Source organism: Syngnathus floridae, chromosome 7 (genome assembly GCF_059516105.1).
Source record: "Syngnathus floridae isolate MCC-2025c chromosome 7, RoL_Sflo_1.0, whole genome shotgun sequence".
Lineage (NCBI taxonomy): Eukaryota > Metazoa > Chordata > Actinopteri > Syngnathiformes > Syngnathidae > Syngnathus > Syngnathus floridae.
Genome location: NC_142419.1, coordinates 15,392,333 through 15,416,840, shown reverse-complemented (window position 1 = coordinate 15,416,840; position 24,508 = coordinate 15,392,333). Strand labels below are relative to the sequence as shown.

The following is a 24,508-nucleotide window of genomic DNA, read 5'->3' as shown; positions in this document are numbered from 1 at the left end:
AAAAGGCTTCGCAAACAAGCGAGTTGTTGTTAAAAGACTTTATAGTGACTCTACTGTACAGTGAAGAAGAGGAGTGGGAGCCTTGCTCCATGGTGACGTTTGCATAAAGAAATCAATGGCAGAGCAGCAACACAAGAAATCACAGTTCAAATGTTCTCAACAACAAAAGAGCACTAAACAAATTACGTCGCAACCAACCACAAGTGTGTGTTTGTTTGTGTGTGTGTGGGGGGGCACTTGTATGTTAGTGGTGTGGAGGGTCATACATTGTTTGTGAAAGTTTTTTTTTTTTTTCACTAATTGCACTTGAGGGTAAGGGAATGGGAATCGCAAGACCACGATTACATTTTCTTTGTAGTATTACAAATATGCTGGATTCTTTTTTTCAGCCTTTTCACAACACGTATTTCACAGGGAAAAAAATAAAAATCGTGTTCAAACCAACCAGCTCAGGAAGAATTTAGTCCCGGGAGCATTTAGATTATTGATAATACTTGTTGCATTTATGTCGCCGTCCCTTAAATTTAGTTAATGAATGAAATTATTTTGTAATTTATCTTGCTTATTAATTGACAAATGCATTCACACTATAATTAGTACAATATGCAATAATAGATTTACTTCTTAAATTGATTAATTGGTTAACTTGCCCATATGAGATAATTAAAAAATGACAGTACATGATAAACGGGTGTGTCTGAGCTGGTTGTCGACAACAATTAAGAAAAACATCACAAAATATACTAATGTTAAAAAAAATCCAGGTCATTGAGGCTCAACAAAAACTGATTTACAAAGTCCACAAAATACAGCAGATATGTCCATTTGGAGCTAATACAAGAAAACATACAAAAGAAGTGATTTATAGCTGCAGCAGTGGAAAAACAACAACAATCCAAGATAGAGGAGATATTAGTGCACGTTGTCTACGAGGAACATTCTGTCACGATGCAGCAGATTTTCAAACCTGAGTGCTGACGAGCAGCGGGTACCGGATGCGGCGGTAAAACCGGGATTGGACGTACAATCAAAGCTGAGCCCCAGTGTTTGCATAAAGACCAATCCTGCCGCGTTGATCGTACGCGTGCGTGCGAAAGGGGAGGCAGCTTTAAATTTTTTACGCACAATTAAAAAAAAAAAAAAAAAAGTGTAATAAGCATGTCAGGCCACTAGTAGGCAGCATTGTGACGAAGATACATGTTCACAGAAGAAGGCGTCTTTTGAATACTACTCAACATGGTATTTCAAAGTATTCTTGGTACCTAAATTATTCAATGTTTTTTTCAATGTTCAAGCAAGCAAAGGCTTGTACCTAGAAAAACTCCAAGGTTGGGGCACTTGTGAGTCACGGTACCATTGTATATGGAAAAGTGAACCAAGTTTGAAATTCAAATCATTCCTGTTTTAAAAAAAAATGCTAAAATACAGTTTGTTTTGTCTCACAAAAGAATTTCAGTATTTAGTCAAACTCGCTTTCAAAATGAGGCCTGTTTGCAAACAGGAACGTGTGAACGAGTTAGCGGTGGTCTCACGAAGCGGGAATGTGGTTTCGGAGTGTAGCTAAAGGCCCTGCAAACACACTGACGCTAACACACACATTTACGAACACAATTGTGACAGCAACATGCTCACCTACAAACAAACTTCACATACATGCTCTTAAAATGGTCGCTTGCAAACATCCACGCCAGCACATATGCTAACACATGTGGACGCTAACACTTGCAAGCTAACAGACACACTAGAATACTGTACGTACGCTAACATACGCTCCCTCGCATATACCCGCTAACACATAAGTATGCTAACACGCATACTAACGGAAATATTCATGTAGGCTAACACACACACAAACAAACAAAGTAGTGTATTTAGCACCGTGGCTCACGAGCGTGACTACAATCAAGAGGAGTGTGGTTGGTGCTTTTTTTACATTCTGTGCAAAATATGAATTCGATGATAAGCAGTAGTCGGTACCGTTCTGGCTTCTAGGGATTATTTACATTTGAGTACCGTCCAGACAATCGACTATTTTTCCTTTTTTGTAACAAAGATGCTTGTTGACAATCGTACAGTAGGGGGAAAAAAACTTCACGGTGATAATCCAGCTGCTGTTCCAAAGTGGAATTGAAAAGAAGTTACAAATTTGTCCCACAGCTTCACGTGGAGGCCAAATGGAGTTCAAAACGTAGCATGTGATTTTACATTCAGACATTGTGGTTTGCAAAATAAGAAGCCATTTCACATTCAGTGTGTGACAACAAACATAATGAAATTGCAATCGTGAGTGCCTAGCAATTAGCACTTGTAATTAAGATGAGAAATCTTTCTCGCTGATTAGTTTCTCATTAAAAAAAAAAGTTTCGAGAATGTTTTCATTCTTAGTCTAGCAGTTTAACACGTACATGTTTTTAGATATGCTTTTAGTCCCTAGCGCCACACTGAACAACAAAGATACGACTTTTGTTGCCGTGACGACCGGACCTCCGTGCATCGTGATGTGGTTCTGATGGGTGTAGCAACTTGGTGTAGATTGGATCGTTTTGATTTTCTGCAGACCAGTTTGGTGTCTTTTCACAGCATCCCTGATAGCCAAGTGAAGGTCCTGGTGGGATTTCCCCGGGCAGACGTTTGCACGGACGATTTCTCCATCTCAATTTTTCCAGGTGAAATTGTCCAAGTGGATTTCTCTTGCAGGTTTCCGCCAGGTTGAGTGTCAATTTTTGCAAGTGGGTGGACAACACCGGGTAAATCGCTCAGGGTGGTCAATCCAAGAGGATCAAAGTCAGGTTCTTTGGGTGGATGAAACTGGGTGCACGGCTCCTTTTCGATTTCTCCAGGCAGGAGATGTCAGCCTGAAAGCAGAGCGGACATCCCGAAGGATTTCTCCGGGTGACTTTATGGATGTCATTCTGAAGGCCTCCGGCAGGTAAGTACACAGTGAGTGAGGAGAACTAAGAAGACTATAAAATAGACACCTGACTGACAGCGTGGCAAAAATGTGGGGCAAAAAAAAAAAAAGTTTAGAAGAACTTATCATCGATGCGGAAGTGCGGCCGCGTGACATCATCCGGGTTGATGAAGACCGAGATGGACTTCCCGGGGTTCTCCGTGACCAGTTGCTGAAGCTTCTTGGCTAGGCGATCGTCGGGCTGGTTCTCACCGCCCGCGTCTGACTGCGGCGACGGCAGGTTGCCGGTGCTGCCGCGCCACTGCAGCTCCACCGTCAGCCTGTTGGCGGCCTTGGCGTGCTCGATGGTGGTGCGCAGGTGTTCGGCCGGGTCGGAGCGCACCGACGAGAGCTTGCGGGCGTGCAGAACGGCCGTGTCGTCCGACAGGTGCTCCAGCATGTTGCACTGCGGGATGAAGTAGTTGGGGCAGGTCTTGTTGACCAAGCAGTGCTGCAGGTCGTCGATCAGACCCAGCAGGAAGTGGGCGGAGAAGTCGTCCTGCGCCAGGTAGTTGGCGGGCAGTCGGTCGCAGGCCCACAGCATGACGCTCCGCAAGTGGTAGGGGCTCACCGCCTTGGGACGTGACAGCAGCTTGACGATGATGGCCTTGCACGCCTGGTACGCCTGCATGAGGCCGGGCGAGATGCACTTCTTCAGCTGCACCTCGCTGCGGGCGAACGACAGCCGCCACTCGTTCTCCCGCCGGCCCTTGTGCGAGCAGGCGGGCACCAGGTAGAAGCCGCTGATCACCTCCTCCTCTGTGATCTTGCCGTCCCAGAAGTGGTTCTCCATCAGCCAGCTTTGGGCCACGGCCGGCCAGCCCTTGAAGGACACCACGGGCACGACGTCGTAGAGCATGCGGCTACTGCCCACGCCGAGGATGACCGACACCACCGTGCCGTTGCGCTCCACCTTCTCCACTCGGGGTACGCCCCTCTGCGGCTTCTTCTGTACCTGTAAGGACGGAAACATTGCAGAACAATTAGAAATGCCTCATAGCAGTGAATATTCTCAGAAACAAAAACAGACCTCCAGAAGCACCAGCGAGACGGCCTGGTAGAACCAGTCGGCCACCAAAGTGGGCGAGAAGAAGTAGTTTGCTGCTCCGCTGATGTGCTCCACCACCGTGCAGCAGTCTTTCCACTTGCTAATGGTGCCCTCGTCAAATAGTCGCAGGCTGAGCCAGGAGTGTCCCAACGCGGAGTGCCTCATGTCCAGCGTGACCGGCTGGTTGCGGTCGTGCAGCTTAAGCGCCGGGACCAGCAGCGTAAAGTCCATGTCGTAGTCGGCACCACGCGCATACACACTCAGCTCGTCCGGATCCATGTCCACCACGCCTTCGCGGACGCCACCCGACAGCAGCAGGTACTCGTTGGCCACAGGCAGCTTCTGGTCCAGTTTTTGGACCATTCCTGGAGGACCCGACAGGACAAATACAATAAATGTAAGCTTGTGTATTTGTGTGTTACTATTTATGTATGGATTTTGATCTTCGTGTAGGCTCCTCACCTAGCATGGAGAAGATGAAATCCTTAGCCGTGTGTATCTCCAGGGCCCGCTGATCGTCGTACTCGCGCTGGTCGTGTTTGCTGAACTCCTGGATGAGCCTGTTCAAGTCCTCCATGCGGGCCGCTGACCTGAAGTCCAACTCGGGGCCGACACCGCTGCTGCCGTGGGGCAGCCTGCCGGTGGCGGCCATGGTTGGGCTGTTCCCGAGGCTTCCCGCAGAGCCGGCGCGACTGGAGAGAGCGGGGGCGGCCATAATTCCTTCTCCACAGGGATTTCAGCGGTCTTTCACACTTTGCTGCTGCCCGAGATGATGAATCGAAGCGGGCGTTAACACTCAGGACGAACAGCAACCGACCGCATCCAAAATCACATGCACATCAGCAAACACAACAACCGGAAATACGAAATACACTTCCGCTAAAATGCTTTCAAAATATAACCTTAATTCATCGCGAGTGTATTCAGATAAATAACCTTAATCCTATTAAATAGGAGTAGGGCCGCTATTAAATGCACTGATTTGATTTATTTTATCGACACCGTGATAACAGCTGAATGGATATCCTGTTTGTGTAATTTTGTTAATCAGACACAAGATGGCGGTGTTGGACAGAATTTAGTCAAGTTTCTCTTTCGGTGATTTTTTTTTTTTTCCAGTACACAAAGATTGTCATTATTACACACTCCGTATGACTGCGTTATTAAAAAAATATATTAAAATAATGTTGCTTTAGTTCAAAGTATATTAAAAAGTTCAAACCAGTTTCCATGGTGTTTTCATCTGGGCTAGGGTAAACATCTAAAGTCACGTAGCCCGATATTCTTTACTGCAGCGTTTGTTTGTTCTACATGTAAGCCCTCTGGGTACCGTGAGAAAGTTTCTTTTCTATGCACGTTCTAAACAGAAACACATTTTCTGAGATACAGATAATGACAGGGTTGATTGATCAGGGCCATGAAAGGTCAAAGGTCCATCACACCGACAAACCTCAGGACTGGCTATCGAATGTCTGACGACCTCGGTGCATCCAATGTTGATGTTAACAGAGCTCATGCTGACCCTAACAAAGCGTTTTTTGGCAGGAAGTTGTGTTTCTGTTCCCCCTATAGAGCAACCACAATAGCATTCCCAGGCTTGAGTGGACCGGAGCCATCTCCAAGGGGGTCCGAACATTTGAAGATGTTAAAAAATAAGGCACATTTGATTTTTAGGTCCCTATGGAGCAGCCTTCTTATATCCAATAGAATAATTTCACATGAATGTGTGGTTTGCAGTGCTTTTTTTTCTGCTTTTGATCTGTAAATGGATTCTGGGTCACATTGGTCACGCTGGTAGGAGGAATAAATGGCACACATTCAGAAGCTGTAACAACTGGATTAAACCTGTTTGCATTTTTCAAACATCCATCCAAAAATAAATATACGGTCGTTATCCAATGATAAGAACGTGTTCCTGAGAAATATACGCTTTTCTTGGTATCCCTAAAATTTTAGTGAGCGTTGGTGAGGTGACATTTTTTATTTTGCTCATAAACAAAACAATGAATAACTTACAAGCTTTAACATTCATAATAATTAAAAAAAAACTGAATACATATTAACTAGAGTGTCCATTTGTGCATTAAAATTGCAAACATCGGCCGATGTGGCCGACAAATGGATGGAGGAAGGAATCTTAGCATCCGAAAGACGTTGTCGAAGCTTCTTAAATTGTTGCGGTCAAACACACTTAAGCTTGCTTCCTCTTCAACAGGAAACGTCATGTCCTCTGTCACTTTTGCAAAATGGTGTCTTCCGCTTTGGAAATGGTGTTTGCTCAATGGTGACAAATTTTGCCTTACCTTACCTTCACAACAGAAAATTAGTCAGCTCATTTGAAACCCAGAATTTCAATTTGAATCCCAATCCTACTTTTTCATTTGATGTCCTTCTTATTCTCAAATCACTGTCTGCCCGCGAGTATGCTCATCTGCAGACATTCCTCCTTGAGCGCCACCACTTCACTTTTATATCCGGCGGCCTGGCCGGCGTCGGCGTAGCCGCACGGCTGCTTCTTGGCCGCCAGGGGCGTTTCCAAGGTGACGGAGGCGCCGTTGAGCACGTCGGCCTGCGACGGCGTGAAGGAACCCCTGCGGCACGCCACCGACATCAGAGCGGAAAGAGCTCGGCCCACGTCGTGCCTGGCGCCCTCGTTGACGAAGCAGTACAAAATGGGGTCGGCGACACAGTTGAGGCTGGTGAGAGCCAGCGTGACGTGGTAGGCGGGGAATAAGCGTTCCTCCGATCCGCAGTCGCACGGCCTCTGAAGAAACATCACGCTCCGCACCAGCAGGAGGACGTGGTACGGCCCGAAGCAGAGCAACACGATTAGAATCAGACTCAGCGCCAGCCGCTGGATCTTGGCTTTCTCCTGCTGTTCGGTGGAGACGTTGCAACGCACGGCGGCCAGGATGCCGCGGTAAGCCACCAGCATGGCGGCCCACGGAGCCAGGAAGCCCAAGAAGATCCGGTACAGGTTCATGCCCGCCACCCAGTCCTGCATGGGGTACTTTTCGAAGCAGAAGGTGTGGTTGAAGCGGCCCTGGAAGAGCTCGTCGTGGAAGAGAGGCGCCGAGTTGGCTATGATTTCCATGAGCCACACTGTGGCGCTGACCAGGATTGCTGCATGGGGCCGAAAAAAAAAACGCTTTTCTTTTAATCAATTAATTTTTATAAATTTTTAAAAAATGACCATGTAAAGTAAGTCTTTTTTCCGTAAAAAAAGACCATGTATAATAATTCTTATTTTAATTAAAAGAATTGAGACATACCTGTCTTGACACGTCGCACCTTGACAAACCGAAGCGGGTAAGCCACCGCCAGGTAGCGGTCCAGCGAGATGCAGCAGAGGAAAGCGATGCTGACGTAGATGTTGGTGTAGAAGATAAAGCCAAAGAGTTTGCAGCTCTCCTGGCCGTGGATCCAATCGTCGCGCTGCAGGAAGTAGTCGATCCACAGCGGCAGCGTGCCGATGTACAGCAGGTCCGCCACGGACAGATTAATCAGGTACACGCCCAGCTCGTTGTGTTGCCGCACCTGGAAGCAGGACGAGGTGGCACCGCATCAAACCTAGCACCCTCTAGTGGCCCGGCATGCACACTGAGCACAGCGAGAGTTTCTTGACTTTATTCGTCAATGCTCACCTGCATGTAGGCGGCCCACAAGGCCAAGCAGTTGGTGGGCAGGCCCAGCACCATGACGATGATGTAGAGCGTGGGCTGGAAGTACTGATCCACCTTGCTGTCCACATTACAGAAGGAGATGTTGCACATTGTCCTCAATGTGTGTGTGTGTGTGCGTGATTTATATGTGCCAAGTCACTCTCAGCTTTGCGGCTTCCTGCTCGTCCGCCATTTTAACAACAACACGGTGTCCTCCTCCTCTTCCTCCCAACCGGCTCGGGCCGAGGCGTCCTTCCCGTGATCTGTCATGACAACCGATTCCCGTCCAAGGGCCCTAAATTTATCATCATCCGCCGCCTCGGCCACGCCCCTTGTCAAGGCGCCGCGTCTGATTGGAGAGACCGGGGCTTGAATGGCGGTGAAATGGAAGCCGTCTTATCGACGCTGGACCGGGCCTCGTGGGGCCTGAGTGGGCCTCATCAATCTTTCAGAGATTAGCGTGTGCTTGTGTGTGCGTGTTTGCAGTCACTGATGCTCTGGCTGGTCGACGACCTGACACAGCTTGTGCACGCCACCTGGAACACAAACATTAACAAATACGCTCAGACGTTTGAGGTTCGGTATTGAAGCATGAACAAAAGAACCACATCATTCATAAATGAGGTAAATAAAAGAAGGATGAATGAGGCATGATGATATTCCAACCAGGAAAAAAGAAGCCCTTGAAAAAAAAATGCATGACAAATCACCAAGTTGGCCCTCCTGGAAAGGAACTCTAGAAAACCTTTCAAGGATCAAGCATGTCAGCAATGTGCTATCTATAAATAGACACCAGCAGACCCAGGTGCTAGGGCCAGACTTGACTGGAGAACCAAACAAAGACGGGAAGTCCACCGCGTTTGCACAACTGCGACAGGAAGTGAAACCTGACTCATTTTTAACACAAAGAACCTGAACTGTATTTGGACCTCAGTGACACAGGTGAACCAAATATGTTAGCTAAGCGTGAAGTACTCACAACAGGAAGTCAACAAATACTCAAACTCACTCATTGTCTCATAGGGAGAAACAGCGCCCCCTTCAGTCATTAGGCAGCAAATATGGAGAGACTTAAGATTTCAAGGTATTAAATCAACGCAGTTTTTTGGCTGATCTCAAGTGTCCGCCGCTTTTTTGTATTTAAAAAAGGTCGACTTGACTTATCATGCTAATTATCAACAATAAGACCATTTGGAAACGGAAACTCTGCGTGTGTGCATGTTACGAGCATGTTCAAATAAAATTATGGCTGACAGAAACACACAAAGAGACACACACACCTCTTTCCTTCCTTCCTTCCTTGGAATGCCTGAAAAAGCATTTGTGGAATTTCAGGTGCGGTGCCAGACTGGGAATAAAAACACGATGACATCAGTCAAGTGAATCTGTCACTTCCTGCGTGGAAGTCCAGTAAAGCCAGTGACCAAATAAAGAATCAAAATATTAGGAACGCTTGCCAGTGGCTTTCTGAATGACAAGACGAACAAGCCCCAAAAATAATTCCAGGTTGCAAAAAAATCATCTCTGATTAAAATTTGCAGTCGACCAGGTTGATCTCATATAGAATCTCATTCAAAAGAGTGTGCCTAATAAAGTGACAGGTTGTAAATAGCGGACGATTATTTCCCACATGGGCGGGCCCGCTCGTTAGACTTGCCTGGAGGCCGAAAATGAACGACCTTAATAAACGTTCTGCTTCATTGATCGCATCTCACCGTGATCGAATAACCAAATGGGTATGAAAGAGATGATGTATGATATCTGGTGGGTCATTTCATTTCGCTTGTAGCATCGGATTTGTTGCCGGACAAGACCAGCCAGCTTCCTAATAAACAACCTATGCACACACACACACACACACACACTTGCTAGTAAAAGCCAATAAACATGAGCGCTGCCTGGCAAGCGGCCGCACCTCGGACAAAAGGACGTGAACCGAAATGAAAGGTTACACAATATTTGGATTCACAACATGAGGAGAAACTTGAGTCTGTTCACACACAAAAAAACGTCATGTGAGCGAGAACATTGGCACCCGGAGAGCGCAAGTGAATTTTCCGAACGTCTCTCCTGTCTTGCAATGATACAATAGTGTGTGTGCTACAATGGCGGGTTGCTCGTGTGTGTTTGTCAGTGGGCTTCCTGGCTGCCTTCCTGTGTTCTGTCTTTTTGTCTGATTGCCCGCTTGTGTTGTGGTTGCGCATGATGAGAGACATGTGCTCATTTTTTTTTCTTCCCTTTCTTTGCTGTCCTCGTTTTCACAAGCGACATTGATGGAATCGGATTTATCGGCAGACAATTTATTTTATTAAGCCACGAAGGGACAAATGAAAGCTGCTAGAGGCCTTTCGCGTAATATTTTTTATGGGGAATCTTCAAAATGAGAATCATATGTAGAATTTTCCGGGCTGAGAACGGGATGCCAAGAACAAAAATATCCTCTACTTTCTGCCTGAATTATTTAAATGCAATTCTTCTGTGATTGACAGCAAACATTTTGTATTTCCGAGCATCCCCCGCCTGCGAAATACATTTCTCGCCACTATAAATATATCCCATCAAAAATAATTTATTTTGATTCTTCAAGAGGGTCATTAATGTTTTAGTGAATCATCCTTGATGCTTTTCAAAGTGCTCAAGACAAACAACAGCAGTCAGGAATTTCCCCATGCTGAATTCCCCGCATCACGGGACTCATTGCTGTTTGATTACTAATTTTTATAGTCCCTTAACTGTGTAGTTACGTAAGCAGAGTTCAGAGGCTATTCAAATAGTACATCCAATTGAGTGAGAGTTGATTTTTGAAGACCACCCGGGTCTCCTCGACTTCAACGCGAACCTCAAAAATCAATAAAATGGCATATTGATGTCAGATCACCGTGGCAACGAAGCGGTCAATCAAATGGCTCCACGTTACAGATGAAAAAAAAGGAAAAGTCATGTTTCGTAAAAATAATAACTTCACATTCGTTTAGCCGATTTTTTTTACTAAGGTGAGCGAATGTTGTTGTTCCGCCATATTTGATCGATTTGAATACAAAACATTTAGATGGAGGACAGGGAACAAGTCGGTCCTGACATCCTGGCGACTTCCTGTCCAGTCGTCATGGAGATGGAGGAATTACGCAATAGTAAGTAGTTGCTGCTCTTTTTATCTAATCAACCAACGAGCGGTGACGTAGAAACATCTGGCTGATTGTCTTTGCTTCTCATGACATCCTCTCAAGAACTCTGACTTTTATCTTCCATGCATACTTGTTTTATTTTTGGATAGTTTCTAATTGCACGGAGGGGGGGGGGTTAGGAAAAGCCTACTAAAACATCTGAACTTTAAAAATATTTTTGATACATTGCCTGGCATTTGAACAGGGGTGTGTAGACTTTTTATACTCACTTGGTCATCATTTCTTTTTAAGCGGTAAGGCTTGTTTGTCTCAAATGAAGTGTGCAAAAAAAAAAAAAAAAAAAAAAGATCAAGCATGTGGACCGCAGACGTCTGTCCTGTCCAGCTTGGAGGTCGCAGCTCCAATCCTTCCTCACGGGCAAACGTTTAAGTTTGTACGCTGCTGACATCACTACGCTCATTAAAAAAAAGTTTACTACAATATATTTATCCGACATTTTGTTCTATTTCTTCTTCTCAGTGGAGGAGTATAGTAAAAAATGCCGGTGTTGCGTTGAGGACAAAGACCAGCAGAGAAGATTGGGGGAAAAATGCGCAAAGCAAGAATTCTGGAGGAGGAACTGAGTAAGCATTGTTGATTGTTGAGAACGTCAGGAAACGTTTGGGATTAGCAGACACGCACACGCGCTTGGCATTGTCGCCTACTTGACTCGATAATACTAACAATTTACATCTGGGGTCACTAACTTGGTGCCCTCCCAAGGACCTCATGAGATATTGTGATTTCCTAGGAATGGTATACAAGTGACATTACTGGCCCAGAGGTTTTTGCATCTGTGTCACATTGAGCCCAGGTTGACCTTTGTGGTCCAGTTTGGCCCCAGCTTGTTTGAACTCACAGTTGTCAGCCCCTCTGGCACCGGCAACAAACTCTTTTGTGTTTGTTGTGTGGACAGGTTTTCTTTTAAACACACACAAGCAGTTCTAAAAAGGAGGATTTGTGTGATATGTGTGTAATCTAAACCTCAACACAGAACTGGTTTGTGTCTATTCTAATTCTAAGCCCATTCATTAGAAGTGTTCAAAAACGTATTTACCTCCATTTAATACATTATAAATCTTGTAGAATGGCTTTGCTTGCTGTCTGTGTGTGTTTAAACACAATTTAAAAGTGTGGAAAAGAGTCATAATATTATTCAAACAAAAATATTACCCCAGCCCCAACCTGCACGTCAAAAAAGATTTATACAGATGAGAATGTGAATAAGAGCAACATTAGTCAGCGGCACAAAAATGTGTTGATGGAAAAGCAGACAAATAAAGTTTCTACTCACATTCACTTTTCAGTCCACAGCAAATAAAATAAGCAGTCAAATCCAACACAGATGTGGGAAAAAAATCTATTAAATAAAAAGGCCTATTAATTAGTTGCCGCCGGTAAAAGAAAGAAGAGTATCATGCATGTGAGTCGAGGGGTGGCCGCCTGCACACTGAGACGAGCGAGAGAGACCACCGGAGGGAGGGGGGGGCGAAATGAGTGAATGAGGGTGGAGACGTAAACAGCTGCTACGCGACTTTACTTCCTGCGAGCTCGGCCAACATGTGCACCCTCCTTTACATTCTTCCTATACATGGACGCCGTCTCTCTCTCTCTCTCTCTCTCTCTCTCTCTCTCTCTCTACCCACATGCAATCCATACACAAGACGCGCACATGGTTTGCCAATAAACAATCAATGCTTTTTAATGAAAACGATGTGCAGGAATGTGACGAGGGGTCAACGAGTCCTCCTCGGTCTTTATATCCAAGTGGAGTCCACACAAGATGCCACTTTTTGTTTTCCTCACAGAAGGCGAAACCATCGTGCGCACTTTGACGCAAAAATGTAGTCCGAGTAGTTCTTGAATTTTTTTTTTTTTTTAAATCGTAGCCTTTGAAAATTGCATTCCATAGATGTCTATTTGGAGTTGATTAATTGTTCAGCAAAGTGCGTCAAGCAAACCACATTTACCCATGACACTGTGCGCGTGAGCGCGCGTGCAAAAATAAGGTCGGAGCTTCAGGGGCAGTCGCTATATTCCAATTAAATGAAATGTTCCAGAATGTTTGCTCTTCCCACGACTTGTTGTCACATAAACACACAGTCAACAAAAGTATTGAGACACAAAAGCAGCAACTGTATCCGGGAATTTCTTGCGCGTTGGCTGGTTTTATGGACTTCACTTTGTGTAGCCCAAAGTTTTATCAGCACGCTAAGAGAGAGAGAGGGGGGAAAAAAGGACATTATTCTGGGCATACATTCAGACCAGCAAACAGAAGGGACCTCATGAGGCAGCTGAAAACAAATGATACAAAATTATTTACATATTTGGTTGACAGCCGAGTTTATCACGGCTTTGACTTCAAATCTTAATTTACGAATAAATCCTGCTACGTCTCTGCACTGCGTGTGCCATTTTAGGATTGCTAGCGCTGCTATTTTTTTTTAATTGGATAGATCTCTCTGTTTATTCATCACATGGCATTATGAACGATTGTGTGAGAGTCATGCTTATGCACGAGTGAGGGCCACAGCTTGGTTCACTCGGACACACTCAAATATTGTTTACTCAATGAAACAGCCCCCTCTAGTGTTACATAATAGAACTGCATTCTCATTCATTTGCTCAAGGGAGGGAAAAATGAAAACACCGCGATTAATATTTTTTTTTATTGCTGATGAGAAGACAAAAGAAACAAAAAATGCCATATTTGGTTAAAAACTTTATTAACAAATAAAAAGGCCACACAAACACAGTTAAGCTGCCTGTCAACCACTAGAAGCGACATGCCCACATCAGACATATCCTATTAAATATATTAAATGCTTCAATATTAAAATAGCACAGCCACTCGGATACACCGCATTACACATATATGTATTTTTATAATTTGTATATATAGTGCATTTTGTAAATCTATTGACCACTTTAGAAGCAACTCGCTCATGCACTAGTTGCACTGTAGCGCCACCTGGTGCACATTATGCACTTCTATGAACAGTATGACAGCAGGTCAGAAATCATCATTGGACCTGAGGGACGAGTTCGAGAGGGAGGAAGAGAAGAGTGGTGATGGAGAAAAAAGGTGGTGAAGGAGAAGGAATAGAGGAGGATGGCAAAAGGAGAACTAGGTGAAGCTCACCATCTTAGTAAGCGAAAAGGAAGGAAGAGCATATTGCTGTGGAGGCGAGAGACAAGGCAGCCGGGCCACTCTTAAAGGGACAGGACGCTGTTTTTGTTGTTTACATTCACAACTGTGTATGTGACATCTGCGAGGTCGAGCTTGCACCACATTTTTAGCATTAGCGCTTTTTGCATCTACAATGTTTTAAAAGGAGCCCAGCACAGCCAGCAATTCATCTTCAGCTCTTCACAGTGATAACGAAACAAAGCCCACATTAGGATACAGGCAGTTTGCGCGCAAATGATACTTTTTTTTTTGTTACATTTAACATCCTGCTGCTCTTTTGAACACTAACTAGAAATTTATGCACCATAGTAAACATTCATTTCATCCAGCGTATGCGTGTATAACGTGCAGGCACGTAAGGAAAAAAGAGTGCTGCCCTCCAGTGGACAGGAGGCCACCAAAGTAGGAATTACCTAAGCAACCAGCCACTGGAGGATGCTGGCGTCCTTTCCTCCGGTGGAGATGAGGCGGCTGTCATCGTGGAGGAAGGCTACACTGGTCACGTGACTGCTGTGGCCACCGTATTCGTGGCCTGGCGCCTAGAATATTTAACAAGGGTTCAGCAAAGTACCACAACCAGAATAAACCCATACGGATGTTAGCATAGCAAGTTAGCACGGAAAACGAGAGGAGGGGGGGAACTCACCCTGGGTTGGGAGCACGGGTACGACAGCAAATGCACTTTGCCAAAATCGTCAGCCGATGCCAGCAGGGAGTCGTCGTGTGACCGGCACACGCCGTTGATGTCTGTGCCATCTGCGCCGTCTGGCCAAATTCCTGTAAAACCATATAAAAAAAAAAATGTAGGCATGAAAAGCAGGATTTCAGCATTTAATAATTCTCAAGAAAAACAGCAGACTAGCCTTGAAATAAATAAAACCAAATATACTGCCATCTAGTGGTTGACAGTGGTATTACAATAGGATACAATCAAAATAAAAAGGTTCATAGCGGGACCACAAAACTGGGAATGGCCTAACCTACCAAAGGTGTTGAAGCTCAGCGTGCAGGTGGATGTGGCCCACGTGAGGTTTCGTACGGCGTCCATGTTGGTCACGTGTTTGCCGCTGGGTGCCTCCCCTGGAACACGCAACACCTTTACCATGTATTCATGTACGCACAAACACAAGAACGGGAGGAGAGCACTCACAAAAGAGGATCTCATAGTCTCCTGAGTTGGTGACCAGGTAGTGGCTGTCAGAGGACCAGTCCACGTGTGTCACGAAGCTGGAGTGACCCTGAGGAACACATTTATAAATGCAAATCATAATAATAATCATTACAATAATCTGTAAAGTTGCGAGTAGAAATAAATGACACTGGCACCCCCTGAAAAACAAAATGTCTTCTAAACATTTGCCAAATTTGTGCCCGTAACCACGTGAAAAATATTTTCTGCTGTGTTTGCTCATTGTTGCTAGGCAGATTTTTTTTTTTTTTGATACTCACAGTACATTTTCCTGTGCGGTTGTACTTGCGTCCGTTCTCTGTCACGGCGTAGATGTAAACAAAGTTGTCGTGGGAGGACACCGCCAGGAAGTTGCCGTCTGACACAAAGGCATTGTGGTCAAGTTAGCGTCAAATGCTAACAATCGGGGAGATTTTATTTGTGTTTTACCTGGAGAATATTTGACGTTGGAAATGATCTCATTGCCGTCTGTGTGCATAGACACAAGGTCACGAGTGTCTGTGTCCAACACTAACCATCTGAAACATACACACACGCACAGATTAAGAGGGAAACACACTTTTGCAACAAAAAAATATTAAGGTCACGTACCTTCCAGTCATGGTTCCGACAGCCAGAACTTCACCGTTGGGATGAAAACATGCACACCTTGCAGGATCCTACAAACACAAACTTTTGTAGGACATTTGGAACATCTTGTTAATGCTACAAACGTTTTGCTTTTTTAAATGACCTCAATGCTCTTGGTCCAGATGGGCTGGTGGGAGTTTGTGTCCCACAGGTGAACTTGTTTATCCTGGCAGCAGGTGGCAAACTGATCCAGATTCGAATGCACAGCCAGACCCCAAAGCTCGTCCGTGTGACCCTGAGCACAATCCCAGGGGTACATCCCACAGTCAGTTAGCATCAAGCATGTCAGCCAGTTTAGCAGGTTAGCCCATGCTAGTCAAATTAGCATCTTAGCATGTTAGCTGCTGCAATTATATCCAAATATGCAATTTAGCATATTTTATTGTAACAGTGTTAAGTTTACCTGCACAATGGGTGTCAGTGTGTCAGGGAAGGCCGCTTTGAGAATTGCGTTCTTGGTGGTGCCGATGAAGAGTTCACCTCCTTTGCCTTCTGTGATGGCCCGAACTGGACCAAACGGGTCACCCACCTGTAAAAAGCGGTTCATTTAGATTCAGTATCGATGCATACCGCTATAATGTAATCCTAAACTCATCCTGACCTCCATGTCCGCTTGCTTGCGATAGTCCCGGTCCCACAGCGCCACCTTGCGGTCCTTCCCTCCTCCAGACACCATGGTGCCGTCTTTCAGGACACAGATGGAGAAGATACCGCCTTCGTGGGCCCCCGGCAAGACCTGGCTGATGCGATTCCCACCTGTTTGTCCGCCCCAAGACGACTCATCACAACTTGCACACGCTTGCTACACCTTCGGTATTTAAACGTGGTGTACCTTTGGCCCAAATGTAGATGTTTCCACTGGAGTCTCCGGTGATGGCATCTCCGTTCTCGGCAAACGCCACGCACAACACATATTTTGGTTTCTCATGTTTCTACAGTGGAAAATAGAGCGGCATGGAGTACCTCAAGGCTTAGTACTAATCCCACTATTTATATATACAACATTTTATTTCTGTTTTAAAAAAACATGTAGACTATTAAGGCCAAAAAGAGAGCGTGATGTTATTGTAGTGATCACCTCAAAGAGTCCTTGCTTCTTGGCCAGCGTGTTTCCCTCCAAGCTCCAGAAGTTGATGTGTGATTTTCCGCAGGTGACTATCAGGTTAGCGTCCATGGGGTGGAAGACTGCCGCTAGCACCGAGTCGTTAGAGCACTGCGAAGATGTCAGGATGCCTTTAGCGTTCCAAAAAGCAACAACGAGGTGGACTTCACACGCTAACCTTGACGTCAGCTAGTTGCTTCTCCTTCTGCCAGTTCCACACAGACAGGATGTGGTCGTTGGCATCATCGACAGCACACAGGAAGCTGCCACCATTCTACGGGGTTGAAGTCACACTTTGAAACTTTGACCAAATGGAAAGCTGAAGTCTAGTTGGCGCTACTTACAGATTTGGAGAATGACACACAGGTGACTGCTCGGTCGAAGACACCGACACCCAGCACGTGAAGAGTGTTCAGGCTTACTGAGTCCCACACCCGGACGTGGGGCGCTAGCAGCTGAACATGCACAAAAGTATTTTTTCATAGTAGCACATAGCATTTTGTTCACGTTTAGCATCTAGCATGCTGTGTACCTTTCCATCTTTAGTATTTCCTGCCACTTGTCCCGTTGCTATGGTAACCATGTCAGGATGCACACTCAAGCTGAGAAGATAAAGTTAGCCCATTGTGCATGTTAGCCAAACATGTTTTATTTGCAATTTTTTAGTCTGATATGCTAAACGTGTAGTTTAGCCTCTGGCTGAACATGCAGTACATCAGGTTAGCCTCTAGTATGTTCGCCGAGTAGATTTTTAGCATTTTACGGTTTTCCATGTTATACATTTTAAATATATACTAGTTTAGCTTCTAATTTGTCAAGAGATGAATTTGTAACATCTCACCACTTGACATCGTCATTGTGCCCCAAGTAGTGTCTCTGCTGCTGTTCGTCGGTATTGTACAGGACCACCACGGAGGCGTTGAAATAGACAATCTCCCCAGTAGGCAGAAGGTACAAATTGGAGCGACAATCACGCCCACGGTAGCCGTAGCTGTAGCCGCGCCATCACGGAAAATAAATATAATGTAGAATACCCACATGAAATTGAGATGCGGAAAATGCACACCCACGACACTCTAAAATTATTGGATATGAAAATAGCCATGGGATAGCATAGCTTAGCATAAAGATTTTTTAATAGCTGCTAAGAGGAAAAGAGGGCGGAGCATTTTTGTTGAAGGATACACCCACTCCAGTTTGAGCTTGTGGTCGGGTAGCGCCACCTTGTGGTCCAAGCTGTAGCTCTCCCTTAGCTGGTCGGGCACATGCATGGTGACAGGACGGCCGCGCAGGAACATCCTCACGTAGCCGTCCTCTGATGGAGGAAGAGAGGATGAGATGATTAAAATTTCAAACTATCCAGCTTATTCCTGATCCTTTGCATGACGGAAGGTCTCTTACCTGCATTATATGCGCATTCTTTGGATTTACTGAAATTGAGGAAAGAAAAGCATGTTAGAGTTTGTTAGATGTTAGCCAAATATGTTTTAGCATGTTCGACCCAATTCTCCAATCAGAATGTTTGTTAGCAGGAGGTTAGCCTCAAGTTATCCAAAAGTTCCTTTTAGCCTTTAGCATATTAGCCTCAAATTCATGGACACTCTTGTTTTTCTGTTCCCTGTCTGGAGAGTTTGACTTTTTCTGGCCGTTTCCACGGAAACGCTGACTTGATGCCAGGCTGAGAGGCTCATCAAACACACAAAGAGGTGTTTTGTCTCCAATAACGCGTGTGTGCGTGCCCCATTTCTAGCCAACGCAGTGAGACGTTAATGAGAGGAGTGCATGCTGGGTACTTAACCACAGCCAAATGGTTGGGGCACCAATTTGATGAGCACTTATCAGAACCAGTCAGAGGTCGCCCACGGATGCGTGCCTTCACGATTCAGTCATGTGTGCTGCTGCTTATCATCATATTAATATAATCCTTTCTTTAGACTCCCCCCCCCCCACACCCACACACATCTTTTAAGAGATTGGTGTTGCATTCACACATTTAGTGTGTAGTTTGTTCCGAACACATTAAATTGATTAAAGCTTAAGTTGTGTGCCCTGTGTCAGTTGTTTATTGATGTTTGTTCTCATTCTGGTTCCAACCAGTTTTTACATGTGCATGAAATTTTAAGATTTTCTTTCTTTTTTTTTTCGATTTGAAGGGTGTGACTGATGTTTTTCATTGTCGGCCATATGGGAAATGTTAATGCGCTGTTACTTTGCTTCTAATGGACTCGCAAGAACCACAAACTGCACTCCATAGATATTTTTTTTGCGCGTCTGAGTGCACGCGCGTGCGGATGATGTAATCACATTTAAACAACAAAACACTGCGGCAAAACTAACAACACAATGTGTGTCTGCGACGCTCATATTTAAGATACTTAATTACTTCTTGCTGCATAAATTATTACCAAACGCATGCGAGGAGCACTTGAACGCAGCACAAGGAGACGCTTATTCAGTCGCGCTCGTGCGCGTCCAGACTGACGCCTTCCAGCATTGGCTCCAGTCAATAAATAAAACCAGTGTGTATGAATAATGCACACACATACACAATAAAACTTTAGACAACTTTGCAACACAAAAAAACTAATTTTATGTGTTGTCTCCCTCCACCCCCGGCTCGATATTCAGTTGTTGAAAGTTCAAATTACACTCAATAAAACATGAACTTGAACGCAACATCTCTCACGAAACGTCCAACTTAACATTGACAAGCTGCACGATGATGCGAGAGATTGATTACATAATCGATCGGAAGTTATAAACTCTTACAAAGTTTACCTGCTTGATTTCTTCATGGCTGCTTGCGTCCGCTACGACAAAACGTGACCGTTACTGCGCGTTGCTTGCGTGTGTTTGCGGCGCTCAGCAACACTTTTTCACTTCCTCATTAAGTCTGCCAACTCATATTCGGCTCTCGACCAATCAGAAGTCAGTTTCTAAACTCGCAACCCCGCCCCGCCCTCCGCCCCCTTTTCCAATGGAGAAATACGATGCTATCAGCGGCTGAAACGAGGAGCACTGCACCATCTCGTTCTCGTCTCACGTTCACTTTTCATGACTAATTGTTGTTCAAAAATATACAACTCCATCATACTGGCTGTTCCTAATATTTTTAACATCTTGTCAATGGAAGCAATATACAAACACAGTCATGATTGATTATAATGAATTGATCTGTCAATCAATAGTGAGGCGAAAGTCAGCAAACGTGCTGCGTTCGCTGTTCCTGGGACATATCGATTGTTCACAAGAGAATCGCATGAAAAAATGTTGTGTCATGCTGCGGTGCAGTTTCTCACTCGCCCGCTTGTCTCCATCATTCTAAGCAAGAGGAAAATGGTATATATGCTGTACTGCAAAGATTCCCCTGGATGTATTGATTAGCATAAGTATGATTAAAAATATATATATACACATTAAACGGTTTTAAAATACTCGTAGGTAAATTGTAGAGTGAGATTCACCTTTTTCCGCCTGTAGAACTACTGGATGAAGTTGTTCGACTTCGACTCTCGGCCGCTGCCACTTCCCTCCTGGCCAGCGTGAGGCGCTCTGTCGACATGCTCTTCCTGAACAGACACGTGGCATTATAGTATATAAATCAATCTATGCACACATGGATCCATGTTCTAATATTAACTACCGCTTGATGGAGTTCAGCACGTCCTTCTTGGGCGAGGACGGTGATGAGAGAAGGCGTTTGTGTTGTACGTATCCGTTGCTCAGCGGCTTGGAAGGAAGAGCCTGAAGGAGCTGACGAACTGAAAATAATTTTACTCCAATAAATGTGTGGCTGTCAGTGCATCATGCGATTTGTGCACAAACGAGCTAATTAGCCGTAGCCACTCTCACAACAGTACTCACCCTTGGCGGGCGGGGCCGTGCCGGGCAGAGACCGCCTCCCGGTGGCGTGGATGCCTCCCGGCTGCGAGGCCAGACTCTTCTCCTCGCAGCAGCCGAGACGGCGCAGGGCGTCGGCCAGAGCCGCTTTCAGGAGCTGGATGTCGTCCTCCTGAAGCTGAAGCCGCTGCTCAAGGTGGGACACGCGGTCCTCCATCTCCATGTTGCTGGCTGCCGACATGGTATCATCTGCACGGAGGAACACATTGTTTTAAAAATTGAGAAGGCCGCAGCCAAGCCCAATTAATTGTTTTAAACCCAAATGTCAAGACTTCCTTGGTCTCCTCGGGTATTTCTTTTGGTTTGTGAATGTGTCAGGAGGTAAAGGAACAATAAGAGCTTACGGGAAACCTGATCATGTTTAATAATTCAGCGTCTTCGTATTACAATTTAACAATAAGACGACCCATCAACCCTAGCACCTAAATCTACCCATCTGGTCCAATCACGTCACTGATAAAGTCGACAGGAAGTAATTGGAGACTCTTTTGCTTAAACCAGATCAAGATAGTGAACGTATGAACAATGAACCGGTCGACAGTATTCAAAACATCTCAGGTCCTTAACACAATTGCTGCTATTGTTGCTTTAAACACGGACATCCTTGACAACTCACTTTCAACGGGGCCGTTTTACATCCTAACTGATAATGTGCTCAGGACATTGGAAAATAGTAATTGCTAGTGCTCCTAGATTTCTTGTTCAAGTTTTTTTTTTTCCAAAATAATAAATTCATTACGATTAATATAAAGTAATATCAATGTATTATTAATATTAAGTAATGGGGAAAGTACATGTGGTATATGTGGTGAAGTTACACTACGCTAAATTGCGACTCGCCTGTATACGATAAAAACCCGTAAAATGAATTCCTAAAAAATCTGCAACATAATATAGGGGCGCAATCCACGGGTCTCGAGCTAGCAAAGTGTAGCTAAACCGGTGCCACAAAAGAGGTTGGCCTGAGCTATATAACCTTGAAAACTATACACACACACACGTAATATCTGCTTGCTATTCATCCAGCACCACGGATAGCACCAGGGTGAGGTGGCAAGGTGAGAAAAAGTCCCATGATCATTGTCAGGAAGCTAAAGGATGATCACAATGAGGATGGAAAATGGGGAGACATTGATGATGATGATGATGATGATGATGGAGCAGGTCCGGCCTACCTGCCATCTTGCTGGTTTGCTGGCTGCTGTCCATCAAAGACTCCGCAGAGCAACTATCAGGCAGGCGCGGCGTCCACTCAGCACAAACCCCTCCCCCAGTCTCTTCCTCATCACCCAGACCCTAGCCCCCCACCACCAACCTCATGCTCCTCCAGCACCCTAAACCCCTCCCGCCTGCACTCACACCCCTGCAGGACTATTCGTTGAAACCACGCCCACTTCCTGCTTCCATCACCCTATCGCTTCCTTACATGCACACAAGAATCAATAAAATGAAGCACCACTAGGAAGAGATGCTGCAAAGTGCACAAGATCAACACACATACGACTGCATGACAGTGAACAATCAGCAGGTGGCGCTGTCGTATAGAACAAACATCCAAAGAGTAAGATGTCTGATCTCAGTGGCCGGTTCATTAGCTACACTAACACGTCTTTTCCAAAACTTGATTCTGTGTCAATCGAAATAAAATTTCTTGAATTAATGATCAAAGTATGGTTAAAGCAACAAACCGCCTTGAGTGTAACACTCAAAAGCAAGTGCGTTAAAGTTATACAATGTAATGTTTAGAAAAACAAAATGCCCTAATTATTAAATAGGGCAAACAAAAAAGGCCTAATTATAACATTGAAGACAAATAAATCATGTATTTTTTGTATTACTTTCTTCCTCTTGTTTGATTATTAAAAGGGCCTGACAATTCTGGTCTCCAGCGCCACCTGTTGCTTCGGCAAGCATGCTGCCATAGCCAATTCAAGCACGTTTTTGTAAATACTTGTTGAGTGAGGAAATAATAATACAGACAAATTAATACTAAAACATTTTCACCACATCAGAAAAAATGCCACTCACGACACCAAAATGTCCAAATATCAAAAGGGACCAACACATTTAAATCAACTGAGGGGATTGTGAATTGATTGACGTACATATATTGTCCAAATATGTTATAATTGTCGCAAAATATAGCTGAAAATAACACGTTTCATTCCAGTGATATTTGAGATCAAACTGAGCATTTTAGGCGTCTTTATTTTCAATTCGATTAACATTTTGAATATATTCTGGGGGATTTAATGCCAATTTGAGTGTCTAAGATTTTAAATAATTGGCCACAAACGTGTCGACCGTTGTATATTGTGATTCAGTGAGTGTGCGTGTGCGTGTGCGCGCGCTAACCGTTGTTGCAGTACTGCATAAGCAGGTTGTTGCTGTCGTACAAGCTCCCGCACGAAGACATCATCTTCCTCTTGTCCGATCCTCTTCTTCCGTCCATCCTGTCTTTTGTCTTTCTCCTTCCTTCTCCTTCGCACCTTTACCTGCTGCCGCCTTCTCGTTCCTACCTCTCTGACTGACTCCAAGTTAAATTGACACGTAGATCCGCACTTCTGCTGGGGTACTTTCAAAGTAAAGACAGTAGAACAGCCTTTGTATATTTCATAATCAGATACACGTACCCTGATGTTTTTAATGTTTTATAAAAAACAGATTTGGAGCCCTACTTATCATTTCTTGAAACCCTACTTTAAAAACCTGGGTTGAAAATTTATTTCAAACCCAACCCATTGATTTCATAATCCACGACTATGATTTCTAACCTCAACCATGTCCTGAAACCTGACTGAAGCTCCAAATCAGGCCTGAAATAATCATTTGAAACCTTAATCTTGACCCATTACATAATTTTTCAGATTTTACGTTCCTATTCAGTTTTAATTTGAAAAGCAAAGATGTTGTTCTGAAGTACTTTCCGTTGACTTGATGAGACCTCCTCACCTCCATCTGCCTCGTGCAACAGTGCTGCTGTTTCCATGGCAACAACAGCCTTCTCGTGTTCAATCGTTGAAGCACACTGTGTCATGTGACCAAGGTACAATTACCTACACCGGAAGTGTCGAGGAGACCAATCAAATAACGTCATCAGTTAATAATTCACACGAGTTGCTGATTGAGCCTTAACACCATATGGGCAAGCAAAATTGCAATAAATTATTAAACATGGAGTATTTTTTTAGCATCACATTCTTTAATATCTGCAAACAAACCTTATTGAATTTTGCAGTCTAATTACCGGGTCAGACCACCCCTGTTGCAGGACGTCAAGTGACCACCTGGAGGCAGCAAACGGCTTTGTTTAAAAATCAAAGCTCGTCAATATATTTTTTTTAAATGATTTTGTAATGCAAGGCGCAGAATGACGTCATCGATTAGATCACTGCGCTCTACTCTTCCCTAAATCATAACACGATTAAACCACAATATTTACTAAAACAAGCACATTTATGAACAATTATTTATTTAGACAATTCTTGAGGGTTCTGTAATGATGGCATGTACATATTTACCCAAACTAATATTTTGTTGTAGTTTTTACGCGAGTGGTATATACAAAGTAAAAGCAGCAGGACTTTGTTTTCAAATGTTTTAGTGAGTCTTTTTCCTCATCAGTTGGGTGTCTTCCGTGTGGTTTTCTGTTGTTTCCGTTGTGGGACTAAAA

General features: G+C 44.5%; 3 protein-coding genes across 5 annotated transcripts; all 3 read right to left on the bottom strand.

The window, feature by feature from the left end:
• Positions 1 to 23: 23 nt before the first annotated feature.
• LOC148395539 (nucleotidyltransferase MB21D2) lies at positions 24 to 4,870 on the bottom strand. The gene is made up of 3 exons (XM_088381420.1): positions 4,461 to 4,870; positions 3,981 to 4,363; positions 24 to 3,905 (listed from the first exon to the last, which is right to left on the bottom strand). The coding sequence occupies exons 1-3, from the start codon at positions 4,711 to 4,713 to the stop codon at positions 3,024 to 3,026; spliced, it is 1,518 nt and encodes a 505-aa protein (XP_088237546.1). The 5' UTR covers positions 4,714 to 4,870; the 3' UTR covers positions 24 to 3,023.
• A 583-nt stretch (positions 4,871 to 5,453) lies between these two features.
• gpr4 (G protein-coupled receptor 4) lies at positions 5,454 to 12,325 on the bottom strand. Of its 3 annotated transcripts, XM_088381422.1 has the most exons (5): positions 12,119 to 12,325; positions 8,941 to 9,008; positions 7,643 to 8,196; positions 7,271 to 7,535; positions 5,454 to 7,121 (listed from the first exon to the last, which is right to left on the bottom strand). In XM_088381422.1, exons 3-5 carry the CDS (start codon positions 7,769 to 7,771, stop codon positions 6,403 to 6,405), a joined length of 1,113 nt encoding a protein of 370 aa, XP_088237548.1. In that variant the 5' UTR covers positions 7,772 to 8,196; positions 8,941 to 9,008; positions 12,119 to 12,325; the 3' UTR covers positions 5,454 to 6,402. The 3 variants fall into 3 exon arrangements, with proteins under 3 accessions (XP_088237548.1, XP_088237547.1, XP_088237549.1); XM_088381421.1 differs by lacking the exon at positions 8,941 to 9,008; XM_088381423.1 differs by lacking the exons at positions 8,941 to 9,008; positions 12,119 to 12,325 and adding an exon at positions 8,371 to 8,572.
• Positions 12,326 to 13,533: 1,208 nt separating this feature from the next.
• eml2 (EMAP like 2) lies at positions 13,534 to 23,373 on the bottom strand. The gene is made up of 22 exons (XM_088381484.1): positions 23,191 to 23,373; positions 20,800 to 21,024; positions 20,579 to 20,696; positions 20,400 to 20,504; positions 18,337 to 18,365; positions 18,121 to 18,250; positions 17,777 to 17,926; positions 17,468 to 17,537; positions 17,280 to 17,390; positions 17,114 to 17,209; positions 16,912 to 17,046; positions 16,666 to 16,765; positions 16,435 to 16,589; positions 16,237 to 16,362; positions 15,937 to 16,068; positions 15,795 to 15,862; positions 15,633 to 15,721; positions 15,464 to 15,561; positions 15,165 to 15,252; positions 14,999 to 15,094; positions 14,661 to 14,791; positions 13,534 to 14,553 (listed from the first exon to the last, which is right to left on the bottom strand). Exons 1-22 carry the CDS (start codon positions 23,285 to 23,287, stop codon positions 14,428 to 14,430), a joined length of 2,475 nt encoding a protein of 824 aa, XP_088237610.1. The 5' UTR covers positions 23,288 to 23,373; the 3' UTR covers positions 13,534 to 14,427.
• Between the last annotated feature and the right edge of the window lie 1,135 nt (positions 23,374 to 24,508).

What these genes read in the sequence shown, in the direction of transcription:
- gpr4 (XM_088381422.1), bottom strand. Translation starts at nt 7,771, where the DNA reads ATGTGCAACATCTCCTTCTGTAATGTGGACAGCAAGGTGGATCAGTAC. An exon ending in TGTGGGCCGCCTACATGCAG is followed by an intron (nt 7,536 to 7,642) that starts GTGAGCATTGAC and finishes TCCTGCTTCCAG; the next exon opens with GTGCGGCAACACAACGAGCT. An exon ending in GGTGCGACGTGTCAAGACAG is followed by an intron (nt 7,122 to 7,270) that starts GTATGTCTCAAT and finishes GGCCCCATGCAG; the next exon opens with CAATCCTGGTCAGCGCCACA.
- LOC148395539 (XM_088381420.1), bottom strand. Translation starts at nt 4,713, where the DNA reads ATGGCCGCCCCCGCTCTCTCCAGTCGCGCCGGCTCTGCGGGAAGCCTC. An exon ending in TTTCATCTTCTCCATGCTAG is followed by an intron (nt 4,364 to 4,460) that starts GTGAGGAGCCTA and finishes CGGGTCCTCCAG; the next exon opens with GAATGGTCCAAAAACTGGAC. An exon ending in TCTCGCTGGTGCTTCTGGAG is followed by an intron (nt 3,906 to 3,980) that starts GTCTGTTTTTGT and finishes CCGTCCTTACAG; the next exon opens with GTACAGAAGAAGCCGCAGAG.
- eml2 (XM_088381484.1), bottom strand. Translation starts at nt 23,287, where the DNA reads ATGGACGGAAGAAGAGGATCGGACAAGAGGAAGATGATGTCTTCGTGC. An exon ending in AGCAACTAGCTGACGTCAAG is followed by an intron (nt 17,047 to 17,113) that starts GTTAGCGTGTGA and finishes ACATCTTCGCAG; the next exon opens with TGCTCTAACGACTCGGTGCT. An exon ending in CATCTACATTTGGGCCAAAG is followed by an intron (nt 16,590 to 16,665) that starts GTACACCACGTT and finishes GCGGACAAACAG; the next exon opens with GTGGGAATCGCATCAGCCAG.